This window comes from Scleropages formosus, chromosome 18 (genome assembly GCF_900964775.1).
Source record: "Scleropages formosus chromosome 18, fSclFor1.1, whole genome shotgun sequence".
NCBI classification, from domain to species: domain Eukaryota; kingdom Metazoa; phylum Chordata; class Actinopteri; order Osteoglossiformes; family Osteoglossidae; genus Scleropages; species Scleropages formosus.
In genome coordinates, this window is record NC_041823.1 from 1451271 (window position 1) to 1469310 (window position 18040).

An 18040-nucleotide genomic window follows, 5' to 3' on the forward strand; every position below is an offset into this window, starting at 1 on the left:
TGATGATGATGAGTACAGTCACACCTGAGACAGAGCTGTACACATGGGCACAACGTCTGCAGGAGCTTCTGGTTCTGGAACAAACATCATACACTTGACACATACTTCTGTGATGGAAATTCTTTGGGTTCAGGAATTTTAATGATTTTTTCAAGATGATTGTAGGCAAACAGAAATTACATTCCAAGATGTTTCAAAGCTGTACTGAAACAGATGCTACAGCGCAGATACAGAAAGTAGTACAATTTATTTTATTTTTTTGTCACAAAAATTGTATAAAAAGCATCCTATTGCAATTTATGAAAAAAGGAAACATTAATATCACTGTTTCTTAATGGATTAAGGAGAGCAGACAGGAAAAGTATATTTTAAAACAGGAGTTTCCAAACAGAAGACATTAAAATATAATAATAAATATAATAATTACAGTTTCTGTCCAGGAGTAAATGCCTTCCTCTTCTTCTTCTCGCCAGCAACAGGAAACACAGATGGGTGTTTCGTAGACATGCTGGTTGCACAAAGCACAATATAGATACGGGGTATCCAAAAAAAACACTGGAAACAGAACGCTGTAGAGTATCGGTTGTTTACACTAGCGACAGCGTAACAGACTGGGAGGTGCGCATCGCTACCGCTGCCCAGGATCACGAGAGAGTATCGTACCACATATATCGTTTGCCTGGGAAAAAAATCTACATTCAGAATTGGAAGTATCGTTTCTACTGAATGTGTATCGCTATCGCACCATCATAAAGTCAAAAAAAATCGTAAGTCAAACCATCGTAAGTCGAGGAGCATCTGTACAGCAAAGCAAAGGGAAAGTTGCATTAAACACCTTTGTGCCATAAAAGACAGAATACAGCAAGAATTTCTTTTTCAAAGTACAATATCACACAACATGTTGCCACACAAGTACTCATGTTTGTTATAAATGATGGACTCAGTCCAGTTTCTGGAAGGTTTACAGGAAACACCAGCAGTAAAGTCACTAAGATACCGAGGAGCTGCTTGATGAATCTGCGTCACTTTCTGAAAAGAATGAAAAAAAAGTTTAAACAGAATAAAATAATATGGAGGCAACAGGGCTGAGTTATAGGTCTATTCATCATAAAAACCAGAAAAATGTACCATAAAGTCATAAAACCAAAAGCATTAAACAGGAACAGTTTCTCACGGCTAAAGTGTTAAATGTACAAAAACTGGACAGATTTAATGTAAAATGTTTGCTTGGCAAGTCTCAGCATTAAAATGTTAAATAAATGTTTTAAAAGCACCGATTTCTCGGCACTGCTGGGGTTCCCACACATTCTAGTTCTTCAGCGTCGCCCGTTTGAACACTCTTGACCTCAAACACTCAGTCCCAACATTTGGACTCTGACTCTGCTTTTGTCCACAGCCTCCACTGTGGCTCTGAACTTGATGGTGTCTTCATCTCCCCTCCACTGGAAAGACTCACGACACCATCTCCTACCTCCTCCGCATCCAAGTTACAATTTACAAGTTACAAGTAGTTTTTATTGTCATTCCTCCATACACCTTGTGCACAGTGGAACGAAATGTCGTTTCTTCGGAGACCATGATGCAAGACAGAACATAGCATAAGGCAATGAATAAGTAAATAAATAAATAACTACACAGGATAGGACGCGGGTATGGCTGTGAGCTGTAGGCAGTTGTGGAGTAGTGTAGTACTGAGTTAATTGGTCAACGGAACCAGTTGAATGTTGGGAGGTAGCTGGGTGTTGAGAAGTCTAACTGCCTCAGGGAAGAAACTGTTGCGGAGTCTGCTGGTGGTGGCGTGGATGCTCCTGTACCTCCTGCCAGATGGCAACAGGGCGAAGAGTCCATGAGATCGATGAGAGGGGTCGTCCACAGTGGTGTTGGCCTTGCGGATGCAACGGTTGTTGCATGTGGAGTCGATGGAGGGAAGAGGAACTCCGATGATCTTTTCAGCTGTTCTTATCACTCGCTGTAGGGTCTTGCGGTCGGAGGCTGTGCAGTTCCCGTACCATGTGGTGAGACAGCTGGTCAAGACGCTCTCTGTCATCCCTCTTTTGAACGTAGTGAGGATGGGAGATGCTGATGGAAGAAATGAAGACGCTGCTGGGCCTTCTTGGCTAGGCAGGTAGTGTTCAGGGTCCAGGAGAGGTCCTCTGTCATGTGCACACCAAGAAACTTGGAGTTTTTGACTCTCTCCACAGCTGTTCCATTGATGTGCAGAGGTGAGTGGTCTACTTGGGTCCTCCTGAAATCAATAATTATCTCTTTAGTCTTGTCAACATTTGGAGATAGACTGTTGTCTTTACACCATTCTGCGAGGTGGGTCACCTCCTCTCTGTATGCTGACTCGTCATCGTTGCTGATGAGGCCCACAACTGTAGTGTCGTCAGCAAACTTGATGATATGATTTGAACTGAACTTTGCAGCACAGTCATAAATCAGTAGGGTAAACGGCAGTGGACTGAGCACACAGCCCTGGGGAGCACCGGTGTTCAGTGTGGTGGTGCTGGAGGTAGTGTTGCCGATCCTGACAGACTGAGGTCGCCCAGTCAAGAAGTTCAGGATCCAGTTGCAGAGGAAGGTAGTCAGACCCAGCAGGCTCAGTTTTCTAATTAGTTTCTGGGGGATGATTGTGTTGAATGCTGAACTGAAGTCAATGAACAGCATCCTTACACAGTTATCCTTTTTGTCCAGATGGGTCAGGGAAAGGTGGATGGCAGCAGATATGGCATCTTCTGTTGAATGGATGGGATGGTAGGCATACTGGAATGGGTCCAGTGTGGTACAAAGACTGCTCTTTATGTGTTTCATGACTACCCGCTTGAAGCACTTTATGATGATGGGCGTGAGTGCAACCGGTCGGTAGTCATTCAGACAGGACACCGATGATTTCTTTGGCACAGGGATGATTGTGGTTGTCTTGAAGCAAACACGGACAACAGCCTGGCTCAGAGAGATGTTGAAGATGTCCGTGAAGACAGCCGCAAGCTGAACAGCACATTCCCTAAGTACCCGGCCAGGAATGCTGTCAGGACCCTCAGCTTTCTGTGGGTTGACTCTCGAAAGAGTCTTCCTGACGTCTGCAGCAGACAGGCAAAGTACCTGGTTGGTGGGAGTTGGGGTGGCCTTACCTGCTGGCGTGTTGTTCTGTGCTTCGAACCGTGCGTAGAAATCATTCAACGCATCTGGGAGCGAGGCGTCACCATCACAGACAAGTGATGTAGCTTTGTAGTCTGCGATGGCCTGAATGCCTTGCCACATGCGCTTTGTGTCCTTGTAGTTTAGGAAGTAAAGGTGGATTCTTCCTGCGTAGTTGCGCTTCGCCTCTCTGATAGCCCGGGATAGACTGGCCCTTGCCGTGCAGTACGCTGCCTTGTCACCAGACCTGAAGGCAGTGTCTCGGGTTTTCAGCAGCGAGCGCACCTCAGCAGTCATCCACAGTTTCTGGTTTGCACGTGCGGTAATGGTCTTGAAGGAAGTCACATCATCTATGCACTTGCTGATATAGCCAGTCACTGATTCTGCGTATTCCTCCAAGTCTGTGATGTTATGGCATGTAGCAGCATCTTTGAACATCTTCCAGTCTGTGTGTTCAAAGCAATCCTGAAGTGCTGAGATGGCTCCCTCAGACCAACATACCTGGGTCCTGCACAATGTCCATGTTTCCCAAGATCCTCACAGATGGGTCCTTGTCTGGTTGCTCCCTCTCCTCGCACCTCCACACAGTAAACTTCTGCACTTTGATCCACTACCGACTTTTGCTTCACTGTGATTTGTGACATAAGGGGGTAGCTGGTTGCATCTCGGTAGGGTTGCTGTCTGTAAACTCATATGTTGCATGTTCAAATCCTACCTACTGCTGTAGCGCTCTAGATGAAGGCACTTACTTCATATAGCTCCAGTAAAAATTACCCAGCTGTATAAGTGGCTAAATAACTATATGTATCAACACTGTAAATTGCCTTGAAGAAAAGCATCAGTTAAATGGGTACTTAGCAGAGTAAGTCACAGTAGGTGTCTTAACCGTATATTTTACAAGATTATCTTAGGCAGGGGACTAAAACAGCAACTTTCAGGTGACAATATCCTGAATGACTACAGTGACACCAATTGTTTCCCCACTAATCCAATACAATAACTATCCCGGTCAGAGGAGAAGAATCTGTGCATCATCCTGCCCTTGAAGAAGATTCTGCCAAAACTCTGTCTCACTGATATCAGTTAATTTTGAAAAGCACAAAAGATGATGTGGAAATAAATTCTTACAATTACAATAATTAGGCAGAGAATGTCATTCAAAGGACACAGCTGGTGGTGTAGTGGTGAGTGTTACTAGTAGCCATTGAATCCAAAGGTTGCAGGGATGATCCTCACTTCAGACTATTGAACCCTTGAGCAAAATACTTACCCTAAACTGCTCCAGTGAAATAACCCAGTTGTACAACTGGGTAAATAATTATAACATTAACAGTGTAAGTCACTTTTGAGGAAAGCATCTGGTAAATGTAAAACGACCTGTTTCAACCATCAGAAGAAGAAGCAATGAAATGTGTTTATATGGTGTACAGAAACAGTTTTAATGTTCAGTGTGGTTTTGTGTGTCAGATGGGAGAAGCTGAGATTCTGAACTATTTATTTTAGTTCTTTACTTTTAGTTCTTATAAGAATGTAGTCTGCAGTACTGAAATGAGCCAAAGGAAGGAGTTAAAGTGAATCAAATCCTCCTGAGACTCAATCAGTTCTATTTGTTCAGTAAAAAACCTCAACTGAGACACACAGGAGAAACTATACCCTACATGGGGTAAAGTGGAGTAAAAATGAACCTTAATTCCCTTCTGTGCTTTTACATTATACCATAAGTGTGGGGTGGAGCTTCAAAAACTTCCTATAAATCCTGGAAATATATCTTATAAACAGATTTTCTTTCAGTTGGGACACAAGAGGACGTCTGAGGTTCTCCTTCAACACACCTGGTCTGTGACTGGGAGTCAAGAGGACAAACTGAGCGATGAGGACATAGAGGGACAGAGCAGTGGGAATCCCACAGACACGTGTCAGGTACATTGAGCCCTTTACACTGTACGTGTGTTACTAGTGTACATTCACACAGGTGTGGTACTCACTCTGGGCTGCAGCGTATTTCACACCAACAGCTGATGGACACAAGTTCTTGATCTCTGGAAAGAAATGACACAGTATGATCAGTAGAGGAGGGTTATGGGAAACCTCAGTGAAACACCTCCTCTGTGTCACTGCTTGTGACTCCACAGTTTATTACTGTGACAATAATGGATCTGTCCATCATCCAGTCCTCATCCTCCTCACCAGTGTGTCTTCTCTTCCTGCAGAGGACAATGGCTGTGATGATGAGTGCAGTGAGAACCAGGACAGCGATGAGAACTGCACTGATGAGCACCGCGTCTGCAGGAGCTTCTGGTTCTGGAACAAAGAGCACAGACACACATGGTTCATATAGATCATAAATCATATACAGTACAGGCGTACAGGTGTCTTACCCCAGTTGACGTCCAGCTTGTTGTCCACACTCAGGTGCGACACAGTACAGGTGTAGCGGTGTCTCTCTCTCAGCTCCTCCTCACTGACACTCAGACTCCTTCTCAGCTGGTAGGTCCCGTCTCCGTTGGGCAGCACCTCTCCTCCCGTGAGCTCCCGGTCTGGGACGGGCCGGTCGTCCCTCAGCAGGGTCATGTTGACGCGTCGGGGGTAGAAGCCGGTGGCCACACAGCTCACCTGTGTCCTTCCGCTGTGTGGCTCTGTCTTCTGTATGACCCTCACTCTGGGACGCTCTGTGGGGTCAGAAAGAGGACTTACTGTTCGAGAGCTGTCACTGATGAATGATGAGGAATTCATGTCCCATAGTCAACATAACTCATTTCACTTTCATCAGTGTGTTGAACTTTACAGTTTAATGTGGACTTTTTACTTGTGTGTAAATACAGTGTCCTGTAGAGACCAGTCTGGGTTCCCAGTGAAACACAAGACTATGAACTACACTGAACTCTCACTGAGTGTGTGAACAGATACCAACACAGTACTGTACCTTTCCTCAGCAGTATGTCCTTGTCCTCCTGCAGGTATCTCCTAAGTGTCCTCACACACAGAGGCCGGTAGATATTTGAGAAAGTCTGTTTTCTGAGGTCACTTGTTACTTTGTTCCAGACAAACTCTGGCACAAGTGTATTCAGTGTATGACTGAGAGCATCATATTGAAATTTTTCTTCTCCATCATAGGCATTTATAACAAAAAATCTGCTCATTGTATCATCCTCCAGGTCACAGGCTGCAATCAGCTGACAAACATGAACTCCTGTAGAAACGAGATAAATGCAGAGAGACACTTATTATGTTCACTGTATTCACGTACAGAGGGGGGCGCGGTCGCGCAGTGGGTTGGACCGGGTCCTGCTCTCCAGTGGGTCTGAGGTTCTAGTCCCACTTAGGGTGTCTTGTGACGGACTGGCGTCCCGTCCTGGGTGTGTCCCCTCCCCCTCCGGCCTTACGCCCTGTGTTGCCTGGTTAGGCTCTGGTTCCCTGCGACCCCGTATGGGACAAGCGGTTCAGATAATGTGTGTGTGTGTGTGTGTGTGTGTGTGTGTGTGTGTGTGTGTGTGTGTGTATTAGAAACTGCATCATATAAGGTTTGATAACTTTTCCTGTTAGGGTAGAAATTCACATTCAAACACCAATAATATGTTTCCTGAAAGACGTCAGAAAAACTTCAGATTTACAGTTTGCTCACCTTGAGTGTGATTATATTTCTTCATCAGTGTGTGAGATAATTGTTGCAGGATATTATCAATGTCTGCAACCACATAATCTCTGAGATCAGTTTCCTGTATGGAGTCATTTACCCTCCAGTATCTCCGAGAAACAATCTTCTTTATGCCACTATCATAATATTCCACAGGAACATCATTGACCAACAGTACCATAGTGATCTCTGGGAACTGTGTCTCTCCAGATGTGATTGTAGCCATTAGTGAGAGAGAGTGGGAGTCTGTTTTAGAAAAAAACACGAAGAGCTTATTAATATTTCAGACACTTTAATCTTCAACAACTGAAATCTTGAATTAAATCTCTATGAATAAATTCAAATTATTTATAAATGTTTAAATTACAGTCGTACGGACACAAAAAAATCAGAAAATAACACAAAAATTTATTCTGCATCTAAATGCAGAAATAAAATTATGACAATCATGTATAATTCCGTCTGCCCTTATGCTGTATATGTCTAATATTGGTTGTATTCTGACAGTGTCACAATTTTTTGACGTCAGATACTGACACTGAAGTGTGTTAGTGAATACACTCAGTACCACTATATGTAGTCATAACAGTGTAGTAAAACTCAGTACTTTACCCGTAGTGACCAGGTGAACAGAGCCCAGGATCAACAGCACCACTGCAGGTACCTTCATGATGATGATGATGCTGGAAACCGTGTCTCTGCTGCTCATTTTGTCCTAAAGCACATAAAACAGTGAGAGCAAAGAGAACAGCTGTAGGGTTTGTGTAGCTTGAAGACAGTTCATTGGTTGTTAGTGAAACAAACCAGGTAAATTAATCTGAACTAGAGGAGAGTGTAGTGGTGCGGTGGGTTCAGATGGTGCCCGCTGTGTGGTGGGTATGGGGTTCGAGCCGTGGTTGGGTTGCCTTGTAATGGACTGGAAGCCTGTCCAGGGTGTGTTCCCTTGCCCTTCTGTCTTGCCGAGTGAAGCTCCCGCTTACCATGACCCCAGTTGTTGAGTTTGGTTGGTAGTCTGAACTAGAACTACCACCCATAATGTAGTAAAACACCTGTGGCAGCAGGGGGTGCAGTGGTTAGAGCTTCCACCTTACACTTCAATGACCCAGGTTTCGATCCCCCTCCAGCTGTAGAATCCTTGATCAAAGACTTTACCCTGAACTGATACAGTAAGAATTACCCTGTTGTCTAAAAGGTAAATCACTGTAGGTCACTCTGGAGAAAACACACACACACTGTCTGAATCTGCTTGTCCCAAGCGGGGTCACGGCAAACTGGAGCCTAACCCGGGCACGAGGCTGGAGGGAGAGGGGACACACCCAGGATGGGATGCCAGTCTGTAACATGGCACCCCAAGCAGGACTCGAACCCCAGGCCCACCAGAGAGCAGGACCCGACCGTTCCCCCTCTTTCCCTTAAACTAGTCAAAACCAACTGACCTCACGCCTGCTGGCTGTTATGTTTGCGTAGTTTATCGAAACACCCGAGCGAGAACGAACCCAAACCGGCTCGTTCTCCTAGCCCGGTCTCAAAAAAAAACTTCCTTTCTCCCCACACGGTGTTGCAACTCTTCCCCTTCTCTCCCGGAACATCCCGCCCCACAAGGTCGCGAGCACTTTCCCCACCAGCACTGATTGAGCAGTCCTTAAATGACATTTTTCCTACCAATAAACACCAAAAAAAGCGTACAATATAGGATTAAAAAAACATCGTTACAAAACCATAACCCTCTCCATATTTATATAACTATTTTACACCCCAAATACACAAGGGAACAGATTGCGTAGGGGCTACACTGGGAATAAAATGTGCAACCCAGGTCCCATGTGTGGTAAACAGCACTTTGTATTCAGAACCTGTAATCTTTGGCCTCAGAGGCAGTAGCTCTAACCACTACACCACCAGTTGTAGCTTCCCCACTACACCCCCAATTTCTGGTTATGAGCAGAAACTCTACCTGCACAGGTGTGTGTTGAGTCTCTACACAGGTCACTACTGCATATTCAGGAAGTGTTTGTTATACATCAAAGAAGTGCTTCATTCACTTTATGGAGAGCAGTTTTTGGGTGTTTCAAAGTGAATGTGAGGAAGAACAGAATTATTAAAAAGTGTAATTCAATAACTCTGGTCCAATAGCTTATGTTTTTATATTGTACGTGTGTTCTGTGTTAGATGAGGCACACTGGGATTAATATACTATCATATAATATATTACATACAACAACAACAACAATAATAATAATAATAATAACCACACTGACTGCATGAATAGACTTGATTGCTACCAGTGGACTCACTCCTGAAAACACAAAGGACACAAGTGGAGGACAGAATGCTCTGGAGGAACTCTGTACATGTGGTCAACAAGAGTTGCCGTTGACTCAACAGGACTGAACAACGAATACAGCACCAGGACCAGCAGGTGGCGTATTGGTTACAGCTGCTGTTTCTGACCTGAAAGGACATAAGTTCACATCCCAACCTCTTACTGTGGCTCCACTGAGTAACATATTTACTCTTAAATTGTAGAGTGACATCACCCAGCTGTTTAAATGGGTAAATAGGGTAAATGTAAGTGAGTAAACAGTGTAAGCTGTTGTGGTGAAAGTCCCACCAATAGAGTGATTCCCTAAAGAGAACCAGAGACTGTATGACATTCATGTCCACTTCCTCACTGACACGTTGGACCGTTAGTCCAAAACCATCTTTATATTACTTGTAATCTTTGTTCATGTGAAAATCCCAGTCAATTTTAAAAATGTCACTTTAAATCAAAAATATCATGTGATTTAAAGAGAAATTTTATACCTTTTTTTCTGACCTGAAGACGTTTATCTCTGTTATATCCCTGTACAGATTTTCAAGGTGTTTTCTTGTTCCTTTCTCTGTTTGAGTGTTTTTCTCCCAGTACAGGTCTGTTGTCTCCCATTGGTTGTCCTCCCTGTCCATCATCATCGGCTCCATTGTCACTTCCTCCATCTGGACCAATCAGCACCACACTCCGCCTTCTTAAAAACCCCACGATTTGGCAAGAAACTCTGACTTTTCTCTTGGGTGTTTTTTGTTTTGGTTATTCCCCCTCTTCTGCTGTGTGTTTATTTATTCATTCTGTCTTTGCTTGATTGTTCTGTTTTTTTGTCTGTCGACTTTGTGTTGCTGATACATATCCAACATGTAGGTTTCAGCTGTCTGTCTAGACACAATAGGGAAGAGGTGGGTTCCCTTCCTGTACTTTTGGTGTTTCGTACAGAGACAAAGTTAGTTAGGGGTGTGTGCGAAAGAAAAATGAGATGCTGAAGACCTTTTTGCTTTGTTTTGTTTCATAGCTAGGGTACTGTACCAACTTGAAAGAGTTTAGTTTTCCTAAGTTTTCTGCTTTCACACCATCTCAGTTCTTATTTCCCCTGGAAAGTGTTTGTGTATTCTTTAAATATTATAGCACACAGCACCATGGGTTTGGATAAGGTGAAGAAAAACACAGAGGCAGTGCTCATTTGGAACAATTCATTCAAACACTGAGACACAAGAAAATAATGTTCTCCGTTCAAGGACCCCATTTTCTCCAGGATCCACGCTGCTAGTCAACCTTTCTAGTCTAATTAGTACCCCCATGCTCTTTCTCAAGATACTGGAAGACACAGTCACACCATCATTTTCTCCAGAAGTGCCCCCAGTGGTTGTACACCCACATCCCACATTTTTCCCAGAATGCAACTATTTACATTTAACAAGTTTCCCTCCTAAAACAGTAACGCGGGTCGTTACGATATTGTAAAAATCACCTGAATATCTGCACCAATGAGCACAGTAAAAAGAACTCGCACTTTCCGCTTCGTTCTGCTACATGTCACTTTTTTGGCCGCTTGTTACCACTCAGAGCCACTCAGCTCATGTTACGCCCTTGTTTCCCCTAGACGGCCGGGGTGGAAACAAATGCCAGTAGTGTTTTATAATTGTTAAAAACAAAATCGCAATCAAATAACTTCTCAACGTTTTCATGGTATGAAGTATGAAAACTCTGTGACATTTGTGCACCATGAGAACAACTGTAATGATGAAGAAACAGTTTGTAGAAATGCGGTAAAGGAAACATTACTGAACATTTTAACACTGATGTATGATCGTGTGGTCAAATAAACAGTAATCTTACCCGGAAAGGCTGTTTTCTTACTTGTGTTCAAACGTCTTCTGTTGTACACACAACTCATTCCATCACAAAATACTTTATGATAAAGACTACCTTTAAAGGTGTGTGTTTGTAAATCCTGCTGTGTAGTCCAGTAGGTAACTATTCTGTCCTCTAGTGGTCTAACCTTATGTTGACTCATTTGCAAACTTCACAGAAAAGCTCATCTCTTTCCAGCCAGTGGGTTCAGCCACAGTCCTTCTTCACACACACACACACACACACACACACACACACACACACACACACACACACACACACACACACACACACACACACACACACACAGTTCCTAACCCAGTTTGCTTGGGACCAACACTTCCTTTGGTCAAGTCCTTTGATCATCTCCTCAGTACATACAAGTACTACAGCAGGAGGGGAGATTCAAACCTGCAACCTATGGACCTGTATTCAGCCCTTTTTACCACTACACCAGCAACTGTTCTGTCCTGAGTTACATGCTTAGTCCTGATACATGGAGACATTTGCTATCTGGATTTTCCCTCATATATTATATATTTACACGTAAATGTAATGTTACATGTAGTTCTTAGATGATGGCGCCGCGGATGGCCGCCTCGGTGTGGAGCTCCACAGTTGTTTTACTGTTTTTGTTAGTTTGCCCTGTCTTTAGTTATACTCCGACAATCAGCTTTACCAGGGAAGAACTGCTGAACATTCGGCAGTACACACCACCCGACATTTTACCGGTTTTCGACTATTCTGACGTTTTGCTGGACATTGATTATAGTCGGAGGTGCAGCGGCGCTTCTCAAGCGCTCCAAGACGCGCAAGCGTGGAAAGCGAGCCGGTGCGCTTGTCAAGCTCCGAAAGCGCGGCTTTAGGACAGCGCTGCCTAGTATCCATCTGGCGAACCTCCGCTCCTTACCCAACAAAATGGATGAACTTTTCCTCCTGTCCCAAAGAAACAAGGACTTTTTAAACTCTGCTGCTCTGTGTTTCACGGAAACCTGGCTGAATGAAGCCATCCCGGACAGCGCGCTACATCTGCCGGGCTTCCAGCTGTTCAGAGCGGATCGCGACGCGGAATCAGCGGGGAAATCACGTGGCGGTGGGACATGCTTCTACATCAACGAAAGGTGGTGTACAGATGTGACAGCGTTGAAGAAGATGTGCTGTCCCGACCTAGAAGCGCTCTTCATCAACTGCAAGCCTTTCTACTCGCCGCGGGAGTTTTCCTCGTTTGTTCTTGTAACTTGTAAGTGTTTACATTCCACCGCAAACGTGCGTGAACGCAGCGCTGCAACAGCTGGGCGACCAGATCACTGACACAGAGCAACAACACCCGGACTCTGTTATAATCATTCTCGGGGACTTTAATAAGGCAAATCTCTCCCGTGAACTGCCAAAATACAGTCAGCACGTTACATGTCCCACCAGAGACAGTGATATTTTGGACCACTGCTACACCACAGTAAAGGACGCATATCACTCTGTTCCACGGGCAGCTTTGGGGCTCTCTGATCACTGCCTGGTTCATCTTATACCGACCTACAGGCAGAAACTGAAATCAGCTAAACCTGTAATAAGGACTGTTAAAAGATGGACTGGGGAAGCAGAGCAGGACTTACAAGCCTGCTTCGAGTGCACTGACTGGAGTGTTTTTGAGGCTGCTGCTAGCGATCTGGATGAGCTCACAGACTCTGTAACATCATATGTCAGTTTCTGTGAGGATATGTGCATCCCTACCAGGACTCGTTTAACATACAACAATGACAAACCGTGGTTCACTGCAAAACTCAGACAGCTTCGTCAGGCCAAAGAAGATGCCTACAAGAACGGGGACGGAGTCTTGTATAAACAGGCCAAAAACACACTGGCAAAGGAGATCAGAGTGGCTAAGAGAAACTACTCTGAAAATCTGAAGAAACAGTTTTCAGCCAACGATCCTGCAATGGGGGGGGGGGTGCGGTGGCGCGGTGGGTTAATCCACAGTCCTGCTCTCTGGTGCGTCGGGTCTTCGTCAAACAGAAGACAAGGAAAGCACCAGGCCCAGACGGTGTCTCACCGGCCTGCCTAAAAACTTGTGCTGACCAGCTGGCCCCTATCTTCACAAAGATCTTCAACAGGTCACTGGAGCTGTGCGAAGTTCCTTCCTGCTTTAAACGCTCCACCATCATCCCCATCCCAAAGAAACCCAAAATCACAGGACTTAATGACTACAGACCTGTCGCCTTAACGTCTGTGGTCATGAAGTCACTTGAAAAACTGGTGTTGGACTACCTGAAGGACATCACTGGACCCTTGCTGGACCCCCTGCAGTTTGCTTACCGAGCAAACAGGTCTGCGGATGATGCAGTCAACATGGGACTGCACTACATTCTACAACATCTGGACAAACCAGGGACTTATGCGAGGATCCTGTTCGTGGACTTCAGCTCAGCCTTCAACACCGTCATCCCACACCTCCTCCCGTCCAAATTAACCCAACTCTCTGTGCCCACCTCCATCTGTCGGTGGATCACCAACTTTCTGACAGACAGGCAGCAGATAGTGAGGCTGGGAAAATTCTCATCCGAAACTCGCACAATCAGTACTGGAGCCCCCCAGGGATGTGTGCTCTCCCCACTGCTCTTCTCCCTGTACACCAACGACTGCACCGCAAAAGACCCCTCTGTCAAACTCCTGAAGTTTGCAGACGACACCACACTCATTGGCCTCACCCAGGATGGTGACGAGTCTCCTTACAGACAGGAGGTCCAAGAGCTGGCTGTCTGGTGCAGTCATAACAACCTGGAGCTGAACACGCTCAAAACAGTGGAGATGATCGTAGACTTCAGGAGAAACACCTCAGCATTATCCCCACTCACCATCATGAACAACACTGTGGCAACAGTGGAGTCATTCAGGTTCCTGGGCACTACCATCTCACAGGACCTGAAGTGGGAGTTCCACATAGACTCCATTGTGAAGAAGGCCCAGCTGAGGAAGTTCAAGCTGCCACAGGAGCTACTGATGCAATTCTACTCCGCAGTCATCGAGTCTGTCCTCTGCACTTCTATAACTGTCTGGTTCGGCTCAGCTACGAAATCAGACATCAGAAGATTACAGTGGATAGTCCGGGCAGCTGGAGGAATCATCAGCACACCCCCCTCAGCTCTCCAAGAACTGCACTCGTCCAGAGTCAGTGAAAGGGCGAGCAAAATCATTCTAGACCCCTCACATCCAGGCCACTTCCTCTTCGAACCTTTGCCATGCAGCCCGCGCTACAGAGCACTGAGCGCCAGGACAGACAGGCACAAGAAAAGTTTCTTTCCTCAGGCCATCTACCTCATGAACAGCTAAATCCCCCCCAGAGAGTAAACCAGTGCAATACACAACACTATTTATATTTATAACTATTTATCACATCATATCTCTTACTCACACTCCCTTGCATTTGTAACTAGTGACTATTTTTGTATATAATATTAGGTACTGTATATTTTTCATCCCTTATTCACATACTCTATCTTCTCATCTATCTCGCCACTGTCATTCTGTCTGTGCTGTGGAAGTTTCTGTCACCAAGACAAATTCCTTGTATGTGTGAACATACTTGGCAATAAAGCTCGTTCTGATTCTGAAAGTACACACACACACACATTTTCTGAACCACTTGTCCCATTCAGGGTCGCAGGGAGCCAGAGCCTACCCAGCAACACAGAGCGCAAGGGGACAAACCCAGGACGGGACACCAGTCCGTCGCAAGGCACCCCAAGGGGGACTCGAACCCCAGACCCACCAAAGAGCAGGACCCGGTCCAACCCACTGCACCACCGCACCCCCCCGCTACATGTAAAGTAACTCTGCGCAAAGTGTACAAATAGTTCAGACCTGTTCACGTTGTTGTTAGACAATGAAAATGCTCCCTGACCTTTTTATATTTTCAGAAGCAGCTCAGGAACAGTTTCTGTAGGAACAGGAAAATAGTACAAAACACTAGTGACCTCACTGGGAACAGAAACTCTACTGCGTTGGAGTGACTTCAGCGACATGTGACATTAAGTAGAGAACAGCTGAGGACTGGGGCAGTTTTACTGTGTTTTTACCTTCTTATGTGTTCATGTCACTCTGTTTAGACATATGGACAGAAAGCTGGTTATAAGAGTTTGCGAATTCTTTCATTCTGATCAGTATGACTGGAGTCGAGGGAGGGGTTCAGTGGAGCAGTGAACTCAGTGGTTCTACACTGTTCTCCACTTTCTGTTCCACATGTTTTTGTCTAGTTCAGTAACAATGGAGTAGAGTATTGGGTAAGGAGGGCGTTAGGTCACAGCTTTATTCCTCTTTCTGCGCGATAAACAACATGTGATCAGGGGTACCCAATGATGTACTGGTCAGAGCTGCTCCCTTTGGTTCAGGAGGTTGCTGGTTCAAATCTCACCTACTGCTGCAGTATGACAGAGCAAGGTGTTTCCCCCTAGAATTACTCCAGTGAAATTACCCACCTGTCCAAATTGCTCAATAATTTCAGGCAGATTAACATGGTCAGTTATTCTGGAGAAAAACGTAAACGGTTACACACGATTTCTCTTTTTATTTGCTGAACAACACGAGAGAAGAGAGCGCACAACACACAGAGAAACCTGGCGCACCAAGAATCTGCAGATACATACAGGTACATAATAGAGCTCAGAAGGAAAGCGTAACAGTGTATAGCAGGTGTGGTCATGCAGCAGTTCTGTGGATTTCCAAAGAGTCAAACAAATCTTCCAGAGTTAATTTAAGTCGTCCCACAGGTCGAGCACTAACGTCTGAAGGAAAAGGAAGGAAGAGAACGGAGTGTGTCCACACTGCACCGTACAGTATGTCCTCTGAAGAGACGAGAACCACAGCCCAACACCTGTAACACCAGTCAACCAGTCAGTGTTGCAGGTGGAGCTCAGGAGTTCATCAGCAGTGTCATATTTGCCTTGGTTCAGCGAAGATCACCTCCCACTGTTTCCACTCCTCTTTGGTAGAGATCCATGCAGCTGTTGCTCACGTGAACCTCCCACAGCTGTGTTCCCGTGTCTTGATCGGGGGGTGAAGCAGCAGGACACTAGACGCAAGTACTTCACAATCCAGAAGCTGTTTCTTTTAGAAATTTCATTACCTGGACTTTTAAAATGATGATGAAAATCTCATCATCAACCTTCAGCACTGCTGTGAGACATCACACTACTGACGATGATGTGAATGGGGTGTCCTTCATGTCCCACACTTCTTCACACTCAGACTGGACATTCCCAGGTGAGACATCACACAGCTGATCTGGTGCTGTAATGAAGTCAAACCCAAGATGGATCTGGGACCATGGTATGAAGACATCCAGACCTTCTGGCTGTAGAAGTTTGTCCTACCATACAGGTGTACAGTGTCCCAGTGTAAGTGTCAGTGTACAGAGTCCTGTCATGCAGTGGGACACCGAGTCATTCCGTCTGCCCTGCAGTGTATCGCACAGCTGGTCGGTCATTCTGGCGACCTGAAAAACAAATGGTACTGAATTAAGGTGTACAGCGATATTGATGTATCATGAAATATGAGAAACTTCAGTATGAATAACTTCAGTGGTCTTATGTTAGTAACAATGTCTTTACTGAATTGATCCAAGGGTGCAACAAATCTTTACCAATGTGTCTTCTTCTCCTGCAGAGGACAATGGCTGTGATGATGAGTGCAGTGAGAACCAGGACAGCGATGAGAACTGCACTGATGAGCACAGGGTCTGCAGGAGCTTCTGGTTCTGGAACAAAGAGCACAGACACACATGGTTCATATAGATCATAACTCATATAGAGTCCAGGCGTACAGGAGTCTTACCCCAGCTGACGTCCAGCTTGTTGTCCACACTCAGGTGCGACACAGTACAGGTGTAGCGGTGTCTCTCTCTCAGCTCCTCCTCACTGACACTCAGACTCCTTCTCAGCTGGTAGGTCCCGTCTCCGTTGGGCAGCACCTCTCCTCCCGTGAGCTCCCGGTCTGGGACGGGCCGGTCGTCCCTCAGCAGGGTCATGTTGACGCGTCGGGGGTAGAAGCCGGTGGCCACACAGCTCACCTGTGTCCTTCCGCTGTGTGGCTCTGTCTTCTGTATGACCCTCACTCTGGGACGCTCTGTGGGGTCAGAAAGAGGACTTACTGTTCGAGAGCTGTCACTGATGAATGATGAGGAATTCATGTCCCATAGTCAACATAACTAATTTCACTTTCATCAGTGTGTTGAACTTTACAGTTTAATGTGGACTTTTTACTTGTGTGTAAATACAGTGTCCTGTAGAGACCAGTCTGGGTTCCCAGTGAAACACAAGACAATGAACTACACTGAACTCTCACTGAGTGTGTGAACAGATACCAACACAGTACTGTACCTTTCCTCAGCAGTATGTTCTTGTCCTCCTGCAGGTATCTCCTAAGTGTCCTCACACACAGAGGCTGGTACATATTTGTGAAGATTGCTTTTCTCTGATTCCCTTTTTCCTCGTTCCAGACAAACTCTGGCACCAGTGTATTTTGTGTATGAGTGAGGGCATCATATTGATATTTTTCCTCTCCATCAAAAGCCTCCACAACAAAAAATTTACCCAGTGTTTCATTCTCCAGGTCACAGGCTGCAACACCTTGAAATATGTGAACTCCTGTTAAAACCGGATAAACACAGACATCGTTTACATGTAGACATATGCACCTGCAAAATAATGAATTAGAATTCGTATGCAGTTAAACTATGCACAGCCTTTTGGGAGCTGTTTTCTACAAGATCTGATACCCGAATAATATCAAGGTGAAATTTACATACAGACACATATTTGTGTTTTCAGAAAGTGAAATGAACACCGTAATCACCTTCAGTTTCATTACACTTCTTCATCAGAATAAATAATTCCTTTTTCATGCTATTGTGAATATGCAAAGCAACATCGTTTCTGAGATGAGTTTCCTGTATTGTGTCATTTTTCCTCCAGTGTCTCCGAGAAACAAATTTCTTTATGTCACTGTCATAGTATTCCACAGGAACATCATTGATCATCACTACTATCGTCAGCTCTGGAAGCTGTGTCTCTCCAGATATTAGCATTGACAGCAATGAGAGGCAGTTGGACTCT

General features: G+C 45.1%; 2 protein-coding genes across 5 annotated transcripts in view; both read right to left on the minus strand.

Moving 5' to 3' along the window:
- Positions 1-740: 740 nt before the first annotated feature.
- Positions 741-9663, minus strand: LOC108932091 (BOLA class I histocompatibility antigen, alpha chain BL3-6-like). The gene is made up of 8 exons (XM_029259995.1): positions 9578-9663; positions 7385-7487; positions 6761-7018; positions 6062-6328; positions 5517-5807; positions 5326-5439; positions 5124-5177; positions 741-1029 (listed from the first exon to the last, which is right to left on the minus strand). Exons 2-8 carry the CDS (start codon positions 7479-7481, stop codon positions 989-991), a joined length of 1122 nt encoding a protein of 373 aa, XP_029115828.1. The 5' UTR covers positions 7482-7487; positions 9578-9663; the 3' UTR covers positions 741-988.
- A 5867-nt stretch (positions 9664-15530) lies between these two features.
- Positions 15531-18040, minus strand: part of LOC108934006 (class I histocompatibility antigen, F10 alpha chain-like) — a 35373-nt gene continuing 32863 nt past the window's right edge. For all 4 annotated transcript variants that reach the window (XM_029259998.1, XM_029259996.1, XM_029259997.1 and 1 more), the window contains 5 exons: positions 17781-18038; positions 17306-17572; positions 16761-17051; positions 16570-16683; positions 15531-16422 (listed from right to left, as the gene is read on the minus strand). In XM_029259998.1, coding sequence (XP_029115831.1) covers positions 16370-16422; positions 16570-16683; positions 16761-17051; positions 17306-17572; positions 17781-18038 — 983 coding nt within the window. In that variant the 3' untranslated portion in view covers positions 15531-16369. The remainder of the gene's footprint in view (positions 16423-16569; positions 16684-16760; positions 17052-17305; positions 17573-17780; positions 18039-18040) is intronic.